At 46.2% G+C, this 25,189-nt stretch overlaps 2 protein-coding genes across 3 annotated transcripts in view; both read left to right on the plus strand.

Moving 5' to 3' along the window:
• The window catches only part of ALDH1A3 (aldehyde dehydrogenase 1 family member A3), a 35,581-nt gene extending 16,101 nt beyond the window's left edge, over window positions 1-19,480 (plus strand). The window contains exons 6-13 of the mRNA XM_071568564.1: window positions 415-543; window positions 2,836-2,949; window positions 5,761-5,863; window positions 6,756-6,940; window positions 12,045-12,209; window positions 14,082-14,239; window positions 15,418-15,492; window positions 16,814-19,480. Coding sequence (XP_071424665.1) covers window positions 415-543; window positions 2,836-2,949; window positions 5,761-5,863; window positions 6,756-6,940; window positions 12,045-12,209; window positions 14,082-14,239; window positions 15,418-15,492; window positions 16,814-16,886 — 1,002 coding nt within the window. The 3' untranslated portion in view covers window positions 16,887-19,480. The remainder of the gene's footprint in view (window positions 1-414; window positions 544-2,835; window positions 2,950-5,760; window positions 5,864-6,755; window positions 6,941-12,044; window positions 12,210-14,081; window positions 14,240-15,417; window positions 15,493-16,813) is intronic.
• A 1,271-nt stretch (window positions 19,481-20,751) lies between these two features.
• Window positions 20,752-25,189, plus strand: part of LRRK1 (leucine rich repeat kinase 1) — a 77,532-nt gene continuing 73,094 nt past the window's right edge. The window contains exons 1-2 of one of the 2 annotated variants that reach the window (XM_071568611.1): window positions 20,752-20,882; window positions 24,222-24,434. In XM_071568611.1, coding sequence (XP_071424712.1) covers window positions 24,368-24,434 — 67 coding nt within the window. In that variant the 5' untranslated portion in view covers window positions 20,752-20,882; window positions 24,222-24,367. Of the gene's footprint in view, window positions 20,883-21,227; window positions 21,290-24,221; window positions 24,435-25,189 lie in introns of those variants that run through there. The other variant, XM_071568610.1, reaches the window with a different exon arrangement.

Genomic DNA, 25,189 nt, shown 5'->3' on the forward strand with positions numbered 1-25,189 from the left:
ACTGAGCCAATGCCTAACACAGAAAAATGAGGTTTTTTTCAATGAGTAGTTGCACCCTGTAATTCCCCACATAGATGCTGTACAAAAGTGATACATCAGGAAACTGCCTCCAACACAGTTTGTGTGAACAGCCAAAATCCTACACAGAGTGTGACCAAACTCCTGTAAAGAATGAGGTCACATCATGCAGGAGTTTGTCCAACTTACAGGATTAGAGTGAGCACTGCCAGCAATATTAGGGATCTCAGGGGGAAATCAAGGAAGTTACACTCCATAGTCCAAGCAAACATAGCGTAAGCAGACACTTCTCTTCATGGCCTTCCTCCCAGAGCTGTGAGAAGGTGGGGGAAACACTGTGGAAATGAGTAGGTGACTGTGCCAGGCTGCTCTGACCAGTGCCTTGTGTTGTTGCAGTGGAACTTCCCCTTGCTGATGCTGGTTTGGAAGATGGCACCAGCCCTGTGCTGTGGCAACACTCTGGTCATTAAGCCAGCTGAACAAACTCCTCTCACGTCGCTGTACATCGGCTCTCTGATCAAGGAGGTGAGGAAATCTGAACACCCCATCAGGGTTCTCTTCTCTTCAGGTCATAAGCAAGAATTGCCTTTTGAATTGGCTGTCCAGATTTTTGGGTTTTAAAGTTATTAAAGCCTCACAAAGGAAAGTGAGAACAACCTCTCTATTCAGTCTTTCTTTACAAAGGCCTTCATGACTGGCTGGGAGGTAGCAAAGATCACAAAACCTGTATGTTTTTCTCCTTTCTCAGGAAGCTGCAGAAAGAAAAAATGGTGCTTTTATTCCTCTGCCTTGCTTCCCTTCTCCCAAATGAGGGAAAAACAACAGCTCAGTTTTATTAGACAATGGGACAAAAAAGAGTGTGATTAGACAGCAGTGTTGTGTTTGTTGTTTTTAAGTGGGATAATTCAACCAAGACAGAGTGTCCTGGGAAACAGTTCTTTGTCATTTCTGTGGTTCATAGAACAATTTAGCTATGTCTGGCCTGGAAAGTCAGTGGAAATAAAGGGAAGATCATAGGCTGGGATTTTAAAATGTTGGTTTAGGGCTTGTCAGGTGGGATCTCCTGTGCCCTGTTAATCATCCAGAGGGGGTGGGAGGTGCACAGAACCTTCCAGCACTGGTCAGTGCAGCAGCTTCCTATGGTGCCTGGTGTGACTCCTGAGCAAAACTGCAGGAGCTGTAGATGTGCTTCTGCCTCTGAGCTGGAAATCTTGTTAGGCTCAGTCAAATGAGAATGATGGTTTTGTCTGTTCCTGGCTTAGCCTGGGAGAAAATAGAAGGGTATGTTGATAATTGGCACTTAGGGCTCCTGCATCAGGAGAGGAAGTGGAAAAATAATACCAGTTAAGTATCTCCTCCAGTTATTTGACTTAATAAGATCACACAAGAGGAGTGCAGTTGTCGTGGCTATCATTGAGTTCTGCCACACCACTGCCTTTTTTTCTCTGCCATGCAGCTCCCCAAACACAGACACAGCATCTCCCACCCAAAAAAAACCCAATTAGTTCTGGGAAAATTAATTTTTTTGAGCTGGAATTCTGAGCTCGCTGTTTCTCACAGTCGATCTTCAAGGCAGAAGTGTAATTAGAGCAGAATAATTTTATTTGGAGTTGCTCCTTTCTCCACCCAAAATTTGCTAAATTCTTTGCAGTTTTTCAGGAGAATAAGTTAAACTTTTTTGATTTTCATCTTTAAAAGGATGCAGAAGATGTTACCACACCAGCAAAGCCATGTCTTACGTTCAATGAAATAATTTCAGACCAAGCAAAATATTTTGGCTTTCATTTTTGCTGAAAAACAGAAGAAACTTTTTGGCTCAGGGTGTCCTGTACCAATTTTTTGCTTCCTTGTGGCTTTGCTGCTGACTCCAAACAACATTATTTGCACAGTTTGACACGCAGTATTTGCTTGAAAACTCATTAGCCAAGACACAAACTCTATTAAATGCACTTTTGTCATTGTCACATCCATAGAAGAAATTGCCCTTCCAATTTATGAAGGGGAAAAAAAGGTCGTATGAGGATAACTTTTTGCAAGATAGTACATGAGCAGTTGCTCCTTTTTTACTCTATTAAAAGGAGAAACTGCATTTATTGAGATTTTGTTTAAAAAGTCATAAGAAACAAAGCAAATGTGTTACATTCTGCAATTCCATCATTAGAAATTGCAGGGAAGACAACCTTGTGCTATCAGGGGTAGGGGAGGGCTAACCCAGAAGAGCATAAGCCTTGAAACTCTTGTTTCAGGAAGTAAAAACAAAGCAGTAAGTCCCTCAGTTCTCCTCGTACTAGAATTTCACCTAAAGTTTTGCCATTTGTCTCTTTTGGCAAAACTACTAGTTGGCTAATCTAAGTTGTAAATGTGGTGGAAACTTGCATAAGTCTTTACCATCTGCTTTTGTGTTCCTGTTTTATTAGCCCCATCATCTAGTGAGGTTTTGCTGACTTCTTAATCCCTCTGGCCCCTGAAGAACCACAAACGTCAACCTTTGTTCAAAACAAGCTCTCCTTCAGTTACCCCTTGGCCCCAGCTGTGCTGCAGTAACTGGGGGCCAAGTTTGGCCCAAAGACTCACTCTTTTGACTTGAACCTGGGATTTCTCCAAGAGTTCTTACTGAAACTTGGCATTTCCTAAGCATGGCTCTGAGTTACCCCCATGTCTACTCCAGCTGGTAACACACAGCCATGTGCTGGAAGGGCTGGAGAACACTGAGGTATCTGGTGAGAGCTCCAAGGAGTGTACAACTAATTCAAGCTTCCTGAGGAATGAGCTGTGCTTTCAAAACCTCCACAGGGCTGTATTTAACCTCTCTTTCAGGTGGGTTTCCCTCCTGGTGTGGTGAACATTGTGCCAGGCTACGGCCCCACAGCTGGAGCTGCAATTTCTACCCATGACAACATTGATAAAATTGCTTTTACTGGATCAACCAAGGTAGGTGATGGATTTCTCATGGGACACCTGCTGTTCCTCTTGGCATTCTCTTCTAAACTGTTGTCCATATAGGACCTGACCAATGAAATGTCGGTGGTTTCTCTATAGCCAACACCTTTTTCCATCACATTCCATGGAACAGGATTTCTCAGAAGTGGTTGGTATTTGGCTGAGTCTGGTCCTTGTGCTTGTGATAATCCCACATCTCTCTAAGCTGGGTTTTGCCAAACCACCTCATTTCTGTAAGAACTATAATGGGTGCTGTGACATAAATCAGTCTGTGGGGCAGGCTGGCAGTGACTGAACATCATGTCATTCACCTGATGGAGCTTCTGGGCAGGTTTTCCTGCCAGTCCTGCCCTGCAACTGAGAAACATGTCAGTCAAGGCCCTGAACAATTCTTCCTTGGCTTTAGTTACCTCTGAGGAACTAGGACTTAAACAAAAACGTGGCCCTGTGCCCAAGGTTTCCTCTGCTGACGTGGAGGGGATTAACATTTGAGCTTCTTCTGACACCTGCCCAGTAAAGCACCTTCTATCCAGTTTTTCCCTGTAAGTAGGTACAACTGTCTTGTTTATGAGAGGGGTGGGAATGAGGCCTGTGCACTCTCAGGCATCTACAGCCATCCTCTTCTGTACCTACATGGGGAAAAGTGCACTTGGCTTGGCCAAGCCCATAGAATTGAGCACAGCTGAGACATGTGAAAAAATTGCCTCCAGTAATCACTGCAGAAAATTCTCAAACAAAAGATTGCTTAGAAATGTGAATGTTTTTCCACTGACTGCTTTAGATGTTTCTTGCATATCCTCACCCCCTGAAGAGAGGCAGTGTCCAAAGAATGGAAATGCTGACATCAGTGGAGGCAGTAGAGGCAAATGAAGTCTATTCTCTTTTATTTCTTTGAGAAACATTATTCTTGTTGAGCATTTGTTGAATTCACCCATTCTTATGTCTGCCCTCATAACTGCAGAGTGTAATCTGAAGGTGTAATGATGACAAATTGCCTTGAAAGGTGTTCTTGGCTGGTGAAGGTAACTCTAAACAGTCAAAGGCTGCTGCATTTACCGACACTACCATCTAGTGGCTCTGTGTACATCCAAACTGCTGTGCATATCCCCTAGGAAAGGTGTGTTAAGCCTCTGGTTCTGCCCAGGGATCATGGGAATAAACACAAATGCAATAAAGTAAAAGTTCACAATGAGCTTTTACTCTCTGGGTAGTTGGTCTAATCTCAGAGTTTACTCAGTGTCATTCTTCTCCCCAAATCCTAGATCAGAAACTTTTAGCCCAGATGAGACTCTGGCTGTGTGAAAACAATAGAGCTTATAGACTCATCCAGCCCACATGGATCTGTTTGGGTTTTTAATGAAAAAGGAGTATCCAGTGGATTAGTGGCAGAAGGAAAATCTCAGCTGCTGGAGCCTGTAGGCAAAAAATCTCCTGTAGACACTGTGCTTGTCTCTAATCCCTGGGTGTGCAGGAAACACCAGGGGAGACAGATTCTTTGCTAATGCATGTGTAATTTAGAAGTGTTTTCTTCCCCCTCCACCCATCTGTGAGTTCAGCTGCATCTCTGCAGTATTTGCAGCACAATGCTACTGTTACTGAGCCAGGAAGTGAAGCTAATTCAAAATATATTTTGACTTAGTTTTTAAGCTCCAGCTCGGGCTCAGTGCCAGCTTGGAAATACTGATCTTAAACTCCATGAGAATTTTCTCATCTAGATTTCTGCTTTTCTCTTACTTTATTGACTTCTCTTTGGCCAGCTAGCTTGTAGTAATGCCTCTTGCAGAGTTGTGATGCATCACTTATTTCTGCTGTCTCCAGGACTAAGCTCTGAGTGACTAGAGGTGATCTGTACTGCTAAGTTCAGAGTCATGCTCGAGTTACAAAGGCAAACCCTGAGAAATGCAGACCTGTGACTGCCAACCAGCTGCCCCATGCTTTCCTTCCTCACAGTTCCACTCCAGGGAAACTGTATTTTTAGGCAGAAATAAGGTCTCCATGTGTAAAGGTAAAATACAAGAAAACCAGTTATAATAGAACCAAATTCAAATATAAGGTTGCTGTTAAGAAATCAACCTGCTCTAACAATTAAAGCTTCCAAACAGTTTTAATTCATGCTGTTTCTAACAAAATTAGATGACTAAACACTGGAAGGAGAGTAAATCCTTCCTTTCAGGAGAGGGTGGCCAGATAAATGCCAATAGGTGGTCAGAGCAGATTCCTGGGCAGAAACTGCCATGGCAGAGCAAATTGGAGTTTCTCTGTTGGGAAGGAATGTTTCAGCTACTCTCATGTGTGGAGCAGCTCAGCCTAAACTCTCAGAAAGTATTAGTTTTCCCCAAAATGTCAAAATCTCTGCATGGCTTTCTGTCATGGGAGTGGTACCGGATAGGAACAGTGAGTTCTTATCTTTGCCATGGCAAGATTTACTTTAAGGAGTTGAATTCTCAATTTTTAAAAGTAAAACTTGCACACCTTGAAGCCCATGGACTGTCAGTGCTGCTCACCAGGTAGCACTGGGTGGGAAATGCCTCATTCTGCAGCTCTGGGCACAGATAATGTCAGGATAGAGATCCTGTAGCTCTCCCACATAGCCCACCCTTTCAGATCCTCCTAAACCAAACCTTAAATCTGGTGCTGCTTTTGACCCAACACATCACAGCAGTAGGAAACTCAAACTCCCTGACTTCTGCCTGCTTCAGGCACCTGGCAGTCTCCTCCACCTGTGTTAACATCACACTTGAAGCACTGAGATGAGATTTTTAAGGGAAACAGCTCATGCCCTCTTTGTGTCTCATGCTGCAGGTTGGAAAACTGATCAAGGAAGCTGCATCCAAAAGCAACCTCAAAAGGGTGACGTTAGAGCTGGGAGGGAAAAACCCCTGCATTGTGTGTGCAGATGCAGACTGTGAGTATGGGCTGCTCTGTTGGCTCTAAGAGGCTGTGTGTGTGGGGGGGTTGTGTGTCTCTGCTGTGCTTTGGCAGCTCACAGGGTTGGAGTTTGCCACCAAACCCACCCCGAAGCCTGGAGAAAACCCCTGTCCTAGAGCAGGATGGAGTTCTGCATCCCTGGAGCTCTTCTCCAGCGCAGGGATCATTCCCTTGGCCCATGTTGCCTTCCCTGGGTGTCGCTGCAGTTGCAGATAAATCTTGCATTTGTGTGTTTCTGCTGTTTTGTGTGCTTTCTTTGTGGCTGGTAGTGCTGCAGAGCCTGAGCCAAACACTGGGGAAGCAGTTTTCTGGAAAGCAGCCCCTGTACTGGGCAGGTGTACAGGCATTGTTGTGATTTTGTTACATTAGTGAGTGGCACTAGGAGATATGTTTAACCTGTGACCACCAAAATAGTTGGAAAACCCTATTTGACTTCAGGAAAATACTCTCCACTGTGCCAGCTGCTAATAGTGAGCCTTGCAAGGACCTGGCCAAAGCTGGCACGCCACTTTCTGAACATTCACTACTGAAACCTGTCTTTAGGAACCAAACCTTGGTACCCAGGAGTCCACATTTGAATTCCCACAGCAAAAAAACTGGTCACTGTGCTCAGTGAGTCCTTGTGGAAGAAAGCATTAGGAACTATGGCAGACTAGACCTCGAGACAAAAGGCAGGAAGGGGGGTGGATACAACAAGGGGTCTGGTTTGGGGGCAGCATGAGGTCCTGTGAGTGCCTTTGTGGGGTGTGGAACACTGTCAGCATTTTTGAGGAGTTTTTCCAAAGAGAAAGGAAAAAACAAGTCTGGAAACACTGGAAGGCTGTAACTGTGCATGTGGTAACACTTGTCCCTCCTTGGCCATCTTGCAGTGGACTTGGCAGTGGAATGTGCCCACCAGGGTGTGTTCTTCAACCAGGGGCAGTGCTGCACGGCCGCCTCGCGCGTCTTCGTGGAGGAGCAGATCTACCCCGAGTTCGTCCGGCGCAGCGTGGAGTTCGCCAAGAAGAGACTCGTTGGAGACCCCTTTGATGCCAGAACTGAGCAAGGGCCCCAGGTAACGTGTGCCTGAGAACAGTTGTTGTTTGGGTTTTGGTCGTGGTTTTGTTTAATTTTCCTTGTGTAAATATTATCCTTACGAATGCGGTCCCAGCAGAAGTGCCGAGGGGTGAGTAATGTATCATGGCTTTATTTTTCCTCTCTATTTTAAATATCAATTAATCACAACTGTTGAAATGTTATGTTGTAATTTTTTTTTTAAACACAAGTGTATTTAATTCAGTTCTTATCCAGCTTTACGGAAGGGGCTGTCTTCCTGGTGCAGTAACACAAAGCATGTTGCAGTGAGCCATAGCACTGCTCAGAACAGTTCAGCTAAATGACCATTCAGCTCCTTGGCTGGGTTAGTGATGACAAGCAGTTAGAGCCCTGAGTCCTCACTTTCCTTTTCTGCTCCCTTTCTGATCCTTTGGAGGAGTTTCAGCTGAGTTAGGAGGAAGAACCATGCCAAGCTGCTGTCAGGATCAGCCTCCTCAATGCTTCCAGAGCCTTCCTTCTCAGTTTTTCCTTTTGAAGCAATCTGAGCTGTGCTGGAGAGCTCTGGAGGAAGATGATCCTTGGGTCAGATCTTCTCCCAGGCCCACTCTTTGCTACCAAAAATAAAGCAGGATCCCCAAAAATCTCTAGCCAAGGCCTCTTGTTCTCAGTACTGCATTGTGAGTTTTATTCCCTGGTGCTGTGCAGGATCCCTCAGAGAAGGGATGGCTCTGAGGACATCTGCTACCCTTCTCTGGACCCAAATCTGCACATGATTCATGCATAGTAAAACCTTGTTGCATGTCCTCCTGCATGAGGAATAAGATGATGTACCCCCCTGTTCATGCTGAGGCCACATCCAGCCCTGTACCTTGCCTGGAAAGAGATTTCAAACTGCTCAGAAGTTTTAGAAAATACTTGCATGCTAAGAATTTCTTCAGCAGAGATGAACTGGCCCTCAAATTGTTTCAAGATCTATTCCTACCTTCTGTTAAGGGTTGCCAGCTTTTGGAGTTTGTTTGTGGTTTGAATTTTTCTGGGTTTTTTTAATATAACTTCATCCTAAACCTTATCCAGCAGTAGCAGTAAGTGAGCTGCACTTATTTGTCCCATCATGACAGAATTCACCTGGCTGGTCTGGCAGAGACCACTGAGTTCATCAGAGCAGTCCCTGAATTCACAGGGACTAATTGTGAGGTTTTAAAGGGTGAAACCCTCTGCAGTGATTGGAAAATGTAGAACTGGGCTGTTTAATTCAGTTCATCCATGCTGCCAGCTCTTGCCAGGCTGCCAGAGCCCTCCCCAGGGCACACCATGGCACAGCACCATCCTCTGGGATCATTGTGGCTTAAAGGAGACTCCTTGCATACAGAGCTGTAATTAAGGGTAACAGTAACTCCAAACAGCAGTGTCTGGTTGGATTTTAAACATGGCCCATCTGTCTCCTTTCCCTGCTCTGGTTTACCTGTTACACTTGTAGCCAGGACAGAGAGCACACCCACACACACCTGAACTTCTGTGCATGCAGCTGTCAAGGCCAAGATGGGAAGGTGTTGAGAGAGTGGGAGGAAACTGAATCCCAAAGCTTTTATGTGGTTGCCAGTGCAAAGGAACAACCTCTTCCTCTGCAGCTCTGCTTCCTCTCACTGGAACCTCTGCTGTGGGCACACACAGAAACTTAAGCAGAGGAGAGAAATTATGTAGTGGGCTTAAAGATTCACACCTGCCCACAAGTTACTGTGCAAATGTGAAGCTTCCATATCCAGTTTTTCCCCCCTTCCTGAAGTAACTTGCTTGGCTGTGAGACATTTTTTAATCTTGAACTGATGGATAAGGGAAGAATCCCCAGGAAAAATAATCTGTCTTCCTCTTCTTCATCTCTCCCCATCAGTGTTTCACATCCAGCCTGTTGCTGTTGTTCTCTTGTTGTGTGGGTCAGGGGAACATGCACAAGAGCATTACAAAACTGGCCACATGCTGCTGCATAGATCTTACTCTGGGATGGTTACTGGCTTAGAAGCCACAGTGGAATGGGGTTGGAGTCAGCCTTTAGGCTGACAGTGGTTGTAGCCCATGATCTTTTTGGTCCTAAATCAGCTGTAGGTGATGACAATCCTGTTCCACGAGAAGTCAGTGTAAGCTGGTGCTGCAAAAGTGGTCCCATGTGCAGCTGTTTGTTCTTACACTGCACTAGTTTGGGGAACTGGCTGGTTCAGGTCTAATCCAGCCTTTTTGGAAGTGAGGAAGAAAGGTTGTACTCAGGTCAGTTCCCTGATGTGGATTCCTGTGCACTGGCATGGGTGCTCATGGCATGGATGTGGGGAAAGACTGTGTCAGCTGCAGGATTGGGTTATGCTGATATAAACTGTACTGCTCTGATCAAAATTAGGTCAACTTTAAACAGTATTAAATTTAGGCAGAAATGAGGCATGCTTCTGATGAGCCCTCTCCAAAACTCACATGTGTCTGGCAGGGCTGACTGGCTGGAATTCAAAGGACACCACAAGGAACCTGAGGGGTGATCAGGACCTTTTGAGCAGAGTGCCAACCTCAAATGCAGACCAAGGGCAGTTTGGAACTTTGGATTCCTGGGAGCTGTATCACAGGAAGCAATAAAGTAAATCTGCACAGATGGCAAACTGGTTAACCAGGGTGTTATACAACTGGGAACAGCAAACTGCATTAGATGAGACTCACGTCCTGGTGGACTAGAACAGGGATTACATTAGAACAAGACTAGACTACTTGGGCTCTTTTAGAGCCCCAAATACTGGGATTTGTGGACTGTAAGACCTAGCCTACAGGAACAAAATTAGCACTAATCATGGCACTTGCTAGCCCAGTGTTATTTGGCCCAAAACATATGATTTGATTTATAAGATGGTGAATATTTTCCTCAGACCATAGACATGCACTCTTAGGATTAAAGTGTGAAAGTAAAACACATAAGTAGAAACGATCTGTGTCCAAACAGTCTTTGGACCCAGTTGTGAGTTATTTTGTAGGATTACAAAAGGTGGGTTTGGAAAAGGAAAAGCTTCTCCTTGTGGTCTTGACTTAAATGAAGCAAGAGATGAAGACTTGGGGGTTGTCAGATTTTCTGCATTGCAGTGATCCTTAGAAGCTGCTTTCTCTATTGAATTAGATGAATAAATAGTAGAATTTGCTTTACCAGATCATGTGTTTTTAATAGAAGCCAATGCTTGAACCATAAATAATAGTGGAGTAGGGGACAGAATTTAAACAAGCCTTGTAAGCTCTAGTTACAATGACAAACAGTTCCACCCTTGCATGTCATTTTTACAAATGTTTTCTTTCCCCAGTGTCTTTTCATCTAACTGTAGTTTGCCTTGCAACAAGTTACAGCTGTATAAATATCCTTGTTTTGTTTTCTGTGATGTGAAGTGGATGGACTGGATTGGTCTGGATCACAGACATGCCAGGATGGAAAGCACTTGCAGATATTTTCAAATTATTTACCCTTGGCAACTAAGCAACCAGTCAAATAGACAATCTGTATGACACCTGCCAAACTCACTGTGTGACACTGTATCCTACATGAGGACACATTTCCTTGTGCAGTAGCACATGGATTGTGTGTCCTTGGGTAGCACCTTAACACATGAGAGCCCTTGGTACAAGCTGACCACAGTGCATGTGATGCACACACATCTGTGTCCTGTTCTCTGTTTTCTCTGTGTGCCAGAAGCACCCCAAGGACACCCTCCTGCAGCTTTGATATTTGCCTAAAAGCATGAAAACTTGGATTGTGTGTGGCCAGGATTAACTAGGGACAGGATATAGTCTGTAATCTGGAGGAGTCAAGTGTGGAACACTCCATGTAAACAGTCCCAACTGGCAACTGGCCCTGCTGAAATAAAAACAGATGCTGAGGGAGGGGGATTGAACCAGTCCAAGCATCTGGAGATACCTGGCATTCAGAATAACCCCCCCAGGCTGCCAGGGCACCTCAAACCACTGGGTGGAGTCTTTTATTTAATCACCTCAATAAACTTGTCAAACGTTTTTAGTTTTACTTTTTTAAAACACCTCTGTAAGTCTTTTACCATGTCCAGCATGCTGTGATGAGGTGTTTCATCTCTAAATTATGCACCATGCCAAGAGCCAGGTCTGTTTGAAAGCAGTGGATGTGGAGCACAGAGAAGGATCAGTACTGATCCAGAAGTGCTGGGGGTTTCTGCACCTCTTCCCAGCACAGGACCCACTGCTTGTGGAGCACATGAGGTCTTCTCCAAGTCCTGATGCAGCCTCAGGGTCCTGCCACTGGACTGGCCTTTCCCCACTTCTACAGCAATCCCTAATTAAAGGCTGGTAACAACAGCACTCACTAATTGAGGTTATTCCACATTTAGGTGTGGGTGAGGAGGAGTTAGACAGGTTGGTAGTTAAAAGTGAGGATATGCCTCCTAGTACAGAGAACCAAAAACATGCAGGGATAGGATTGGTCTCTTAGATCTGGTTTTGAAAACAAGGCTTCAGTGCAGCAGTTGCTCTGAAGTCTCCCCACTAACAGGACTTATTTTTGAGGCTGTACATAAACTGTGTGCCCGTGGAAGGAGAAGGAGACAGAGCTCACTGGGTTCCTCCAGCTGGGGATGAAGCTGCACATGGCAGCAAAATCGAATTACTAGTTTGTGTCCCCTGATTCTCCCTCTCTTGCACAATTCTGTTGCTGGTCAGATCCCTTGCTGAGCTGACTGAGGTTGCTACTCCAGCTAAACCCATCTCAGGCTGTTCTCATGCTGCTACTGAGAGAAATCAGTGCTTGGAGAAGGCCTGAAGTCCCAGAGCTCGAGTGAGGTGAGATGTGGAAGTGCATATCCAGGACACAGAGGAAGGGAAAGTGGGGACACCCCTCCATGTGGCAACAAACTATGAGATCAGATTAAACTATCTCATGTAACTTCACCTTCTGTTTCTGTGGCTCAGGGCTGTGCCATGTGCTGTCTCCCACCAAGTTCATTGCCTGACTGCCATATCCTAAACTGAGATACAAACTGCCCTGGTTTGACAGTGCCCTGCAAACACACCCTGGGCCATATTCCATGACTCTGGAACTGTGATAATAAAGGCACTGCTGTTTCTTTTCCTTTTGTGTCTGACAGATTGACCAAAAACAGTTTGATAAAATCCTGGAGCTGATAGAAAGTGGGAAGAAGGAAGGAGCTAAGCTGGAGTGTGGGGGTCTTGCCATTGAGGACAGAGGCCTGTTTATAAAGCCCACGGTGTTCTCGGAGGTCACTGACAACATGAGAATCGCCAAAGAAGAGGTACAGTACAAGTCACCTGAATTTTACCTGCATTTGCTCCTGTAAATGGGAAAGAAAGAGGTGTGGTTGTGGTTTGAAGTCAAAACTTGAGAGGAGAGTAGAAGTTTCACTTATTTCACTGTCCTAAAAACTGCCTTGTGCTGAAATCTTTTCTACTGATGAAGTATCTGCAAGGTGAGCTTCAGTTTGGAGCATGTGTGTGACTTGTAAGAGGAGAAGGGACACAGCAGAAGGCACCAAAAAATGTCAAAGTGTTTTAGAGTAATTCTTTTGTGCAATTTATAGGTGTCTGTTTGCCACCCCTTCCTAATGCCTTGCTGCTTTCCCTCATGTTCTTTGGTTTTCCAACAGGGAAGTAGCCCTGTGAATGTACTCACTGGACAAGAACAAACCAGGATAATAACACGTTAGATAAAACTACCCTAAAGCTTTTAGGTCTCATTTCATGAGAACTTGATATAATGCAAAATACAAGCACATGCCTTGACTGAACTGCTGCTTCAGTAGTAATGGTGATGGAGGGGGTTCTGTCTGAATCTTTGATTTTAAATATAAATAACTGAGTAAAATAACTGAAGCCGTGTCAGGCTGGAGAAATTCTACTTATTCTTTGCCCTGAAGTTTGAAGGTTTTTCTAAAGACAGAATTAGGCCTTATGGGAAAAGAACTCTGGGGCCTGAAGGTGGTGAGTAGGGAAGGAATGGCCACTGAAGAACTTCTCTCAAGTAGCCTTCGTGTTTGAAACAATCCCAGATTCCATTCCCATGGCAAAACCCCCTGAGGCTGACCATTTCTTTCCTATATGAAAACATGGTCAAAGCCAGCAAAGTGCAGATCTAATACTCTGGCTTTCATTATTCATCTGCAGAAATGTTGAACAAGCTGCATGTGATTAGATCCTGTGATATTCCTTTGAAATAGAAGTTAATCTACTTTTCATCATGTTCCCCAATGGAAAATGAGTAGTTGCCAAAGTCTAACTGGCACTTGTATTTTATAGTTCAGCCTAGTGCTTTTTATGGGCCTGCTTGCTGTTCACTCTTGGCAAGATGTTTAAATGTCTCAGATCTGCCACAGAATCTCTGAGGAACCTGGGAAAGATATCAGTCAGTCAGGGCATGAGTTACATTCTAAAATTAGAGGGGAAAAAAAGCTGAAAATCCCATGACAGGCCTTTTCTTAATGAAGTGACTCCAAATCCCAAGTCATGATTCATGAAGCTTATCCAGTTTCATTCATTTGCAGTTCTGTTGCAAATGCATGTTCACCCTTTCCCTGGGATTGAGGTCCAATTAAGGACTTGGATATCCCCAAACAAAGACATTTAGAAACCCTTGGGAGAGCCTAAAGGTGGCCCAAGGGAGTCTGATCCCCCCTCTGTGGGTTTTACTGTGCTGGGAGACCTGGAAGCCAAGTTTGTGGTCACACACAGAACTGGTAAATGCAGTGCATGCAAATAAACTGCACACAGTGACAAAATCAGAGTTAAAAGCAAGGAAGAAAACTTGCAGTGCTTGAAATATATTAATTACTACTTGAGTACACTCAGCTTCAGAGATCAAAAGGAGTGAATGGAGTAAGGATGAAGCATTTGAAACGTGTCCAGATTTAACTCTGCTTATTTTGATTGTTAGAGATGATCCATCAGTTGTTGAATCTTAACATGTATTAACTACTATACCACATCACTTTGAAGTTTCATTAGTAGTTTTTAAGAGACTCTTTTGAAAAGGCTCTGTCAGTGACTTCCAGCAGGTTAGGATGTAACATTTTAAATATATGAACCAAACAAAGAATCTGATTCTGATTACTTCAAAATGACCACAATTAACAAAGGCTTTCCTTTACTAAAAGTTTCATTGATATGTGCAGATTTTTGGGCCAGTTCAGCCAATTATGAAGTTCAAGAGCATAGAAGAGGTGATAAGAAGAGCCAACAGCACCGAGTACGGGCTGACGGCCGCGGTGTTCACCAAGAACCTGGACAGAGCATTGACTCTGGCTTCAGCCCTGCAGTCAGGAACGGTCTGGTGAGCAGTGTGGAGCTTCAGGGTGGGCTGGGAGCTGCTTTCCTGACAGGGGAGAGGGATTTGTGCTTGTAATCATGTGTAAGTGCTGGAGGTAAGAGGTGCAGTCTGTTTAATTCTTAATATGCTGCTCAGAAGCACCATCCGTTCTTCAAAATAAGGTGGTGAGGACCAGACAGGTTGCCGAGAAATTGAGTGTTTTTTCCTTTCAATCAGTGTAGTTCATTTGGAAAACTCTGGAAATAAAAGAGTTGTAGTAAGTTCCACCAGAGCTGATGCCTTCAGAACCCTGTGTGTGTCTCACTTCTCCAGGCAGCACCAGATGGGTCTTTGCTGCACAAACCGCTGTGGACAGTAGGTGGCAACACACCCCTGTCACAGAGAAAAGCAGCGGGTTTTGCTCACAAAATCTCTCATTTTATATTAATTTTAAAGATACAATCCTGCTTTTTCCCCACTCAAGATAGGAATTTGATCCGATGTCTTATTCTGATGCACAAAAGGGATTGATTTCAAGAGTTGGCACCTGAAGAATCTGCCTCAAATATCTGAGTAAAAATGGAATGTTGGGCTTTGAAGGATACATGTGCTGTTCATAGATGAATGTTCAGACCTACAGCACAAGCCACAGCTGTCCCTCTTCCCTCATTTGCTCTTACTGAGCTGCTGAGGGAGTGTCTGCATTAGCTTTTCTCCCACGTGTCTACAGAAACGGGCCCAGTGCTTTCATTTTACTGCAACACAATTGTCTAATACAGTCCAAACTCTTTTCTATACCTGGAAGCAGATGCTGGGCCTGGTTGTGAGTGCTTAGACAGCTTTTGGAGTGGTAAACATGTTCATTTTAGATTATGCTTCATAACCCAGGAAATAGGTTGTGCTGTTTATTTTAATCACAGCTCTGACCACGGCCTAAATTCCAGCTCAGGCGTGAAGGTCTTTGCCATTGGAGACTATGAAGTGAGATGTAGGTCAGACTAAATACCACTCAAAAGTTGTCTGTTTCTGCAACACAATAAGATTTTATTGCTAAAATCTGATTTCTCAAGTGACTGAATTGTATAAAGAGAAAACTGACAGATTTCAGCCCTGTTTTTTTATTTTTTGGCATTGTTGTTGTCATCATCTTGCTTCTCTTTGGTATTGAATTGTCTCTTTCAAAATTGATGTTTTTATTGTAGGATCAACTGCTACAATGCACTCTATGCACAGGCTCCTTTTGGTGGCTTTAAAATGTCAGGCAATGGCAGAGAACTGTAAGTTTTGCTCAGTATTTTTTTTATATGTGGGTGGTGAATGCAACAGCAATTGTGACTGTGAAAACACTGTTGGATTTGCTTTTGGACTAGCAGGCAGCACAGGGAGGTGCTAAGCCAGCCCAGTGTGGATGTGAAGCACCCCTTTAGCAGTGCCCTCATCTGCTTTATAAGCTTTTAATAACTCCAGTTCAGTCAAGTCCACTTGGAAGCATTTTTAGATGAAGAGACAAGCATGGCACCTTGGCTGGGGACACCCCAAACCTCCTCCATCTTTCTGTGATGGTATCTGGGCCCTGGGCTGTTGTGTCATTGCTCTTAATTGGATCTCTTCCGGTGGGAATAAATGATCTCCAAAATCATTCTACATCCCACCTCCCAAGCCTATTACAGAAGGACCCTCTGTCCCTCTTCTCTAGCCTGACCAGTGGGGCTACCAGACATTTCAGCTCTAATTAATTACTAAAGCCAAAATTTTTAAACCAAGGGCACCCCTGGAGTTAGAGGTAGAGCTGAGAAATTTTCTTAAATCTTTATTTTCTTCTCGTATAGGAGAAAGACAGGTTTTCTTACACCATTCAGCAGACTCTTCAGAGGAATCTAAAGCACTTTTTCTTACACAAGCCAGATTTAATTCCAGAAACCACTTCCAGTAGCTGCTGTGGTGCATCTGCTGCTGTGGGACATTCAGGTGCCTCATTTGCTAAGCACAGCAAATGAATGAATCCTCAAATGGGCCATAGATATATTGAGACCTTATGGTTTGCTTTGCCTGACTGCCTGGCTAATTAAAGGCTGTCAGGGCTTTATCCCAGGGGGAAGGCACAGGAACAGAGCCAGTTTCCACCAACCAAGACATAATGCAGTGGTGGGCTGTCTTATCAGTGTGTGTTTCTGGAGCAACTGCCATGGTATCTTGTAGATAGAAGCTTTCTTTGAGTGAAAAAGTGACTTTAATTACTGTCTAAGCACTGCTAGCTGTGTGCCCGTGGCTGTCCCTCCTGTGGCTGCTCACAGCAGCTCTCAGTTGTCATTAGGCAGAGTCACAAGGTGTCACCTCGTGGGTCACAGTGACATTCCATGTTTCCCTTACAACAGGGTGTGATTGTATGTCCTTGGCAGTTATTAGAAGTGGTGGGACAAATCAATAGCTGATGTAAGTTGGTCCAGACCTGGTTTTAATGGCCTGATGTCATGTACAGCAGCTGTCAGTGAGAAGTTTAAATGCACACATGCAGAACTCTCTTCTCCTAGGGAAGCACACATTATTAACATGCTACAATTGTTTGTCCCTTTCCCTCCTCTCTCTCTTCTTTTCCAGTGGTGAATATGCTTTGGCAGAGTACACTGAAGTGAAAACAGTCACCATCAAACTCTCCCAGAAGAGTCCATGAAAACAGAAGGCCTAAAGTGCTGACACTCTGAATGTGACACATGGGGGACGTGTTCAGAGCAAGGGGGAGGGGAGGGGGAGGAAGGAAAATGGAAACACCTGTCTTTATTCCTCTAGAAACACTGAATCTTCTGGACTCCACTTTGTCAACTGGCTCTTCAAAACCTGATTTTCCTGACCCTACTGGCAGTACACCCTTGTACTGTACAAGTCCCTGGCTGTTCATCTGCCTGCTCCCTGTGACTCAAGTGCTGGTCAGTCACAGTGTTTCAGGACATCTGCTTTCAAACTGTACCCTGAAGGACATGGACATGGCTGGCATGTTAGAGAGATTGCTGGTACCTTTGGCATGGACTGGCAAACACCTTCAGAGGCATCTGGGTTTCACTTGGCATAGATGGACTCGAGTTGGTAGGGTTAGTACAACTTGGCTGGAGTTTGTGTGAAGATTGCAACTGGAGTTTGGAATCAGAGTGCAAGCTCTCATGGAAGGATCTGTAAAGAAATTCTCTTTGAAAGAGCCATCTTGGTCTCTCTAAAGACATGTGCATTCTCCATACTGGTGATATTCTAGCCCTGAATGAGATTTGTGGGGGTTTCCTGGAGGACTCCTTTGGGGCCAGTATTTCACCCAACAGAACTAGACTTTCAAGTGTCCTTGGAACCTGTTGTTTTGGTGTGCACACACTACACATGCTGCAAATGCAAGTTCCTGACTTGCTGACCCTCCTGGCTCTGAGTGAGCCACAGTTGTATCTCAAACCTTCACTACAGCACTTTTTGCAAGAGGATTTTGCACTGTACTTACCGTGATGACACCGAGTTGGATGCTGAACATGTAGCATGGTAGATATCCAACAGAAAACACCCCACACCAGTCCTTCTGACCTGGGGGAGAGAGCAGAAGAGCTGCAGGAAGCTGTCTTGCTCTCTCTTTCTCTATAACTTTCAGGCTTTGTGAACATCTCTTTATTTTTTGAGCCAGGGCTATTATTATGACCGTAAAACTTATAAGCTCTTCTCACTGCGTCTTTATCCTGTGTGAATGTAGCTTAAAATACATTTCTGGAAGTACAGTGTGAAAAGGCAGGTGCTCCCAAGCACACACCAAGTGCTAAAGATGTGGGTGTATGAGCCAGTTACCATGGATAAGCTGTGGCTGGAGGGAAATGTGTGAGAGCTTTGCAGTAATTGTCCCCGTGAGCGCTGTCATCTCGTAGCCAGCACAGAGGGGCTGATCCTTCACTGAGAAACCAACTGCCTTGGATTGTCTCTTGCTCACAGCTGTCCATGGAGCGGCTGTCACACCAAGTTCATGCCTTAGTACCTCCTGCAGTAACTCCTTGGCATGCCCAGACATTATTAAGAGATTAATGACAAGCCACAGGCTGTCTTCAGTTCCTGGGTTCACTGCTTTCCCTCCTCCTCCTCCTCCCGACTCTGCTGGCGAGCGGACGGCAAGTCCCACGTCTGCAGGAGCTGTGAGTGTGCAGGAGTTAGTGGTGACAGCTTGTTAGGAGGTTCTGATCCTGCTGGGATTGTCCTCTGAGAACAAACCCCCTGAGGTTCCTTATGGTGCATCAACAGGTCTCCAGGGAGCGCTGATAAAGATTCCTGCCTGGAATTTTCCACATATCAGTGCTTGAAGCAGAAATGCAGGTCTAACCTCTCTTCTCTGCTGCAGGCAAGGATTCGAGCAGGACCTTCCTTTGCTCAGAGATACCCAGTCAGTAGCAAGTTCTGTTGTATGAGTGGAGCTTTTTTTGGAGGAGGAAGGAAGGTGGGTGGCGATAAGTAAGGAAAAAGTTTGCATGAGCCTAAACTTCCTTATTAGTGAACGTTGAAATTGCACTTCAACACCACTCAACTTCTTACATGACATACCTCCTACAGTTGTAACGAGGTGCCTGTCCTTCCATGGGATGTGAGACAGGCAAATCTCCCCATCCAGTGACAAAAAGGTCCTCCCTTCCCCAAGAAAGGCCAAATGGGAACACTGTAAATAAGTTTCTATTTTTGTAAAACACTTAGAGTGCAAATATCTTCTCAGACAAACATTTTACTCTTGCCTACCTGAGGGTTTTCTTGGGCTGCAGCCAGACAGGTGAGGTGAGGCAAACAGTAAAAGGCTGGTTATCTTGATTATCTCTGTATTTTTGATAAACAGTGGTGGAAACTGAAATAATCTAAAATTCTTAAATTCCTACTACTCTGACTTCATATGTATGATATAAATTTCACTTTTTTTCCCCTTATCGAGTTTTTAAAAAGTCAATGTATCTCTTATTGTATAAATCAGGGTTTGACTCTACACACTGAATTTTCTAAGTTATATAACACTAGACACTAACTTTAAAATAACCCCTTAGAGGGTATATATATTCTTTCATTGCACAGTAAGGCTTTCATATGAAATACTAGTTGTTTTTTTAAAAGAAAAGAACTATATTTATAAATTAGGATACAGTTAATCTAATGTATTTTTATAGCTAAAGGTACATGAAAATGCTATGTTTAAACCTCATGTATATATTTAGACTATGGGTATCTTTTTGTAATAGTTCTTGTTCCTAATAAATGTTTAACTTTGTGGAATGGGTGTGTCTGAGGATTCAGTATCTCACTGGGAATCTGCACTTGGATTTCTGCAATTTGTGAAGAATTGGCCTGTTTTAAAATGTGTGAAGTGCTGAGTGTGGTCAGTGCTGTCACATAAAAGCTGGAGTGTGTGTCTGCAGCTCACCCTGCAGTCCCTGCTGTGCCATGTGCCGTGGGTGGAGGGAGGAGCAGAGCAGAGCAGAGCTGCAGCTCCCAGGGGCAAGCACAAGGTTGGAGGGATCCTCTTTTCCTGCTGAGGTGAGACCCAAAATGAAGTATTTGAAGGGACTGTGGATCATGCAGCCAGATGGGGCTTCCTGCCTTCCTCTGGCTGCTCCTAAACCCCTTTGAGACACACCTTGTAAATGCATTCCTATACTTATCTTATTTCCCTCATCTGCAAGAACATTCCATTGTCTTTTTATTCCACTCCCATCTCATGTGTGAGAAATACCCATCAGCTCCCTAGGCAGGCCCAGCTAAACTCCTTGAATTTTCCACTTGCTAACAGCATCACTCAAAAGCTTTTAGACTCCAGAAATGGGAAGACTGGAGATACAAAGGAATTACTGTGAGTGACATAATCAATGGAGACTTTAGAGTGGGATGAGATGTGGGGAGGGAGAAAGGGAAAAGTTACCTTGAATGTGTGGATAAATTATTGCCTGGGAAGTTAGAGTTCCTATCCTAATAAAGGGGAAGGAGTTATTTTAGTGTGTTTTCAAACAATTATTCTACTAAAGGTTTAAAAACTGTCTGGGTAAGAGCTGGGCTGTGAGGCATAAAAGGCTGGGTAAGAGGTAAGAAAGAGTGCTAAAAGTAGATAACACTGTTTTTAGCAGTGTTTAAAAGACGGTGGGGGATAGGTGTGTTCTTGTTCTCTATTTCTGGCTGCAGCTACAGGCAGATTGATGGGGACCTGAACACAGGTAAGAGCACCAGTGAAGACCCATCCTCTCCGTAATCACACCAAAGAAGCACCCCAGGCAAATCTCAAATTGCCACAGCCACTCAGTGAGTGGACATGGCTTTTTCCATCCTCAAGTGACCACCAGAAACCCACTGCTAGGTACAGACCAGAGAAGAAAAACGTCTTCTGTGTTTAATTTACAGAATCACTGTGAGTAACAGCGCGAAAGGCACGCAGAAATGGCCTTTTCCCTTCCAAATAGGTGGGGAAAATTCCAGGCTTGTCCAGGAAAGTTCCAGGCTTGTCAGCGGCTCCCGGAGAGGAACGGGTCAGCGGTGGGGAAGGAGCGCGCACACCAACGCACCGCTGGAGCGCAGCCCGGCCGACTCCTGCCGAAGAGAGGGGGCAACCTCGCTCTGCTCTTCCGACGAGCAGCAAACTCGGGCAAGCAGCAACTTTCAAAGTCAGAGATCCGCTGGGAGCAGCCCGGTAAGGCCGGGCCCTGGCGGGACGATGGGCAGCGGTGCCCGGGCAGCTCCCGCTCTGTGCTTTCCTCACAACACCCCACTCCGCGGGGCCGGAGCGGCTGTCGGGGGACGGGAGGGCGCGTGGGACGGGGCTGGGGACGGAGCACGGTCGGGCCGCCCTGTGCCCTCGCTCGGTGCTGGGGGCCAGCCCTGCCCCGGGGGCCGGCGAGGGGCCGAGCCGGAGCGGAGCGCTCGCCCTTCCCCGCGGCGTCGGGTCGGGCCGGGCCGGGCCGGGCGGAGGAGGCGCCGCTGCCCCGCTCCCTTTCCTGCCGCTGCCGAGCGAGGCGGGCGGGCCAGACGAGGAGGAGGAGGAGGAGGAGGCGGCAGCAGCAGCAGCGGCGCAGGGACCGCCGGCCCGGGACGCAGGAGGTACCGCGGCTTCGCTGCCGCTTCGGCCCCGCGGGCACCTGCCCGGCGGCCAGGGCAGGCTCCTGGGGCTTGCCGGGGCGTTTCAGGTGGAGAATGGTCGGGAGGGGATAAAAACGGTTTTTCAGAAAGAAAACGAAAGTTGGGAGGGAAGTTTGCAGGCGCAGGGCGGCGGCGGGAGCGCGGCAGCCCCGCCCGGCTCTGCCCCGGCCCGGCGGGGACAGCGAGCGCCGGGACGCGCTCCCGGGGCACCGTCGGGACTGGCCCCTTCCCGGCAGCTCCAGTGTCTGGAAAGGCTCGTGAAGACCCCCCAGTCGGGGTGTAGCGCCCAGGGCTCTCCCCAGTCGGGAGTGGTGTAGCAGAGCGGGGCTGGCTCGCTGCTCAGAGCCCATCCAGGGATGAAGGATGCGGGGCCCGGCGGGCAGGGGGCCCTGTGCGGGCACCGAACCGGCCACTTCAGCCCCAGGATCAGCATCCCCTCCCCGGTGGGACAGCGGCAGGTGAGGCCCCAGCGCACTCCCACCCCGGCAGTGCCCTGGGCCTCTCGGGTCCCTGAGGGGGCGCCCAGCCCCAGGTGGGATTCTCAAAACCAGCACGTGGTTTGAGCAAAGAACGGAGGTTTTGGCAGATTTCTCGTGAACTGGGAGGTGGTCTCAGGCAAATCGTGGTGTTTGCAAATCGTGTTTCTGAGGGCCTGACTGCCTTTAAGGCACAATGCACGGGGTAAGGCCAGGCAGGCTGGTGAGGTGGGGACGAGGTGATGGTCCAGGGTCAGTCAGATGTGCTGGGGCCCTGTCTGACATCTGGCAGTAACAGCTCTTGGGGGAGAAACTGGAATGTGTGAAATGGATGTAAATCCTACTTCAGGTGTATTTTGCATGGTCCTTCTTCTGAATGAGACTCTGCAGAGCCTATAGATTGCTTCTCCCTAAATCAAAACATGGTGTTTGTAGGTAGGTGTTACAGTGGAGTATATCTTGCTGAAAGTAAAGCTCTGTAGGTTTTCTTTATATTTAATTCCATGTACAAAGGTCCTGCATTAGGGAAATGCTGCATTCATGGGCGCTGTGTGGCAGTAACACACATGGCTACAGATTGTAGTTACTTGCGGTTGGAGGGAACTGATTGTCACAACCACACCACTATTTTCCCTGAAAGTTTTTTTCCCCCTTTCCCTCTATACAAGGAAAGTTTCAGCCTGAGGAATAAGCTGAGTGGAAAGCCAAAAGTCAGGAGTAGGATGGTTTTCAAGCCTCTGTGGTCCACACTGACCCCTGTTTGGTGTTTATTGTACCGTTGCTGTGAGTGCACATGGTTTGTCCCCGTCTCAGAGCAAGGAAATGCCTCAGAAACCATCTGCTAAACAGGGCTGGGCTGTGGGCATGGAGAAGTGTTTGTTCTCACTGAAGCTGCTTAGGGCATCTCTGGTGAGGGCGCAGGAGAGGCAGCTGCTGGGAGTGTCTCATCCCCTCCATGGGCAGAGTTAACAACCTGGACAGCTTTTGGGAGGTGTGAGAGCCTCCCTGACATCTCTGCCTGTGCTGTTGCACCCATGGTATGGCAGAGACGTGATCCCAGCACAGCAGCTGGGCCTGCCAGGGTGTTGAGGGAAGCTCAGCCCGGGAGCCAAGCTAATTCCAGCAGGAACTCAGCACATTCCAGGGCAGAGTACTGTCCTCCAGCACTTTGTGGGCTTGGATCTGGGATTAAGGACCACCTCAGGCACCACTGTCAGGTCTTCAGAAGCTGAGTTTTGCTGTAAGTGCACCTAAAATTCAAATATTTGCTTAGAAACAGCTGAAGTAGGATGCAGTGATTTTTAGTGTTGTTTGCTGGTAGTTAAAACCCAACATAACGAGGGAGGAGCAGAAAGCTTCCTGGAGAGTGGTGATGGATCAGCATATTTTTGTGTTCTCCCTGGCTTTTGATCCCAATGCAGGAGCCAGCTCTGCTCAGGGAGTTAGGGATGATCTTGGGCCTGGCTGGCCAGAGTGGGAGGTGGGTCATGAGCTTTGCAGATTTAAAGCTTCAAATCAGAACTTCAGCATCACACACCACACATGAGAAGAACCAGTAGGAGTCAGTTGAGGGGCATCACGTTACATCTGAGAGGCATTTACTGACTGAAAGTGAGAGCAGAAAATGAGGGAGCACTGATGCTGGTTGGGCACAGACTGCAGGTTCACCCCTAGCTGTAACCTCTGTGTGGAAGAAGTTAAAAGGCAGGTGTGCAGCTGTGGAGGGGGAAGGAGTTGGAACTGCCTCAGGAGACTGAGCTGTGAAGTTTTCTGCTGCCTGTTATGCCAGACAGTTCAGAAGAAGCCAAGCTTTAAGAGCTCCTAAGGGCCTGATTTGCCTCCCTGAGTCTGTCTGAAGAAGCCTGATGTTTCCAGGGTAGGAGAGTGCTCTGAAAGGACTGGGCAGAGGGCACAGGAGCTGGTGTGTTTCTCTTTGCCCTATTTTCCTTCCTACAGAGGATTGTCTCAGTAACCACAGCAGTGTTTTTCAGTTTCTCATAATCTTACAAGAGCTGTGGTTGTCTTTGTGGATGGGAAAGGTTTTGAGGTTGCATTTAGGATTTTTCCAGCTGCACTGCATGGCTTCAATGCTCTGCCTTTACACCAACTTGTGGAGAAGCTGAGACTGCAGCTGTGCCCCCTGCCCACCCCCACGTCCTCTGCCCAAAGACTGAGCAGCTTTGGTGGCCAAAAATAAAAAACATTTTCTTTCTGTAGTGGAGAAATTGTTAGTCCCCTCTGTCAATTCACATTATGCTCTTAACAAAGCTATTATGAAAATAATTGTATTTATAGGATGATAAGTGCATTTCAGCAGTGTAACATTTAGACAACTGGGGCAGAGTGCAGAGGAATGAGCAGCTCACAGTTTCCATACTAGAACAATTAATTTGTTATGTCGTTTATGTTTTAAACAGAATAAATGGTGTTTCTTCAGGATGGTGCTTCCTAGCAGTCTCTGCTCCTGCATGTACACGATGGAGACCACTCAGCTTTGACAAGACTGCTCAGTTGGAAGTGCTGTGGAAAGTTTGGCTGTTGGACCCTCACAACGTGTCCCAGAATGTACTGGTGTGTGGGAACTGAGGAATCCGCTGTTTGCAGGGAGAGCAACATGGAGCCACAAAATGGTAAAGAGGAGGGATTTTTTTTCTTTCCTGTTCAGGTTGGGAGCAAAAGATTTAAAGAGAACTCAGCAACCCCTGGGGTTTGATATGAAAGATCTTTGAGCCCTCATATTTGAAAATTTCCAGTGTAGAGCAGGGAATTTTACTTCCAAGCAGAATGATATTCTACTACTCAGGTGGTAAGAATAGCATTCCCCTGAGACTGATGTTCTCCAAAGGGCTCTGGAATTAGTCAATATATGTGTCATGTCTCACCCTTTCCTAAATATGTTTTACAAGATCTGTGCTTTTGCAGTGTGTGGATGCAAATATGTTCCCAGTCACTGATGCAGTGGGTTTTCAGGCTATGAAAGCTGCTAAATCAGAGCATCCTTTCCCAGCCTGAACAGATATGAACCTGCTCCAGTTTCACTGTCAGCCACGATTCGGTGGCTCGCAGTGATTTATTGGTGGGCTGGATCAGAAGGGCTGTGTTTATGTAATCTAATAAATCCATGGCTGGAAATTCCTCTTTCACAAGGGACATATGCTTCAGGTTGCTTCCTGTGAATTTTTTTTTTTTTCATTTTCCCTTCTGAGCAGCCAGATTATTTTTGGCTGGTTTCTCTTGCTGCAACCCTCAGCTCCCAGGCACTGCTGCTTCTCTCTGAGTCAAACCCCAGATTGTCTCTGCAGCAAGAAATAGCCCCGTGGCTCTTGTGTAACGGTGTTCCCCCCTTGCAGCAAGAGCTTCATTAGGAGGCAGCATCTGCGTTTGC

Source organism: Pithys albifrons, chromosome 13, assembly GCF_047495875.1.
Source record: "Pithys albifrons albifrons isolate INPA30051 chromosome 13, PitAlb_v1, whole genome shotgun sequence".
Classification (NCBI taxonomy): Eukaryota; Metazoa; Chordata; class Aves; order Passeriformes; family Thamnophilidae; genus Pithys; species Pithys albifrons.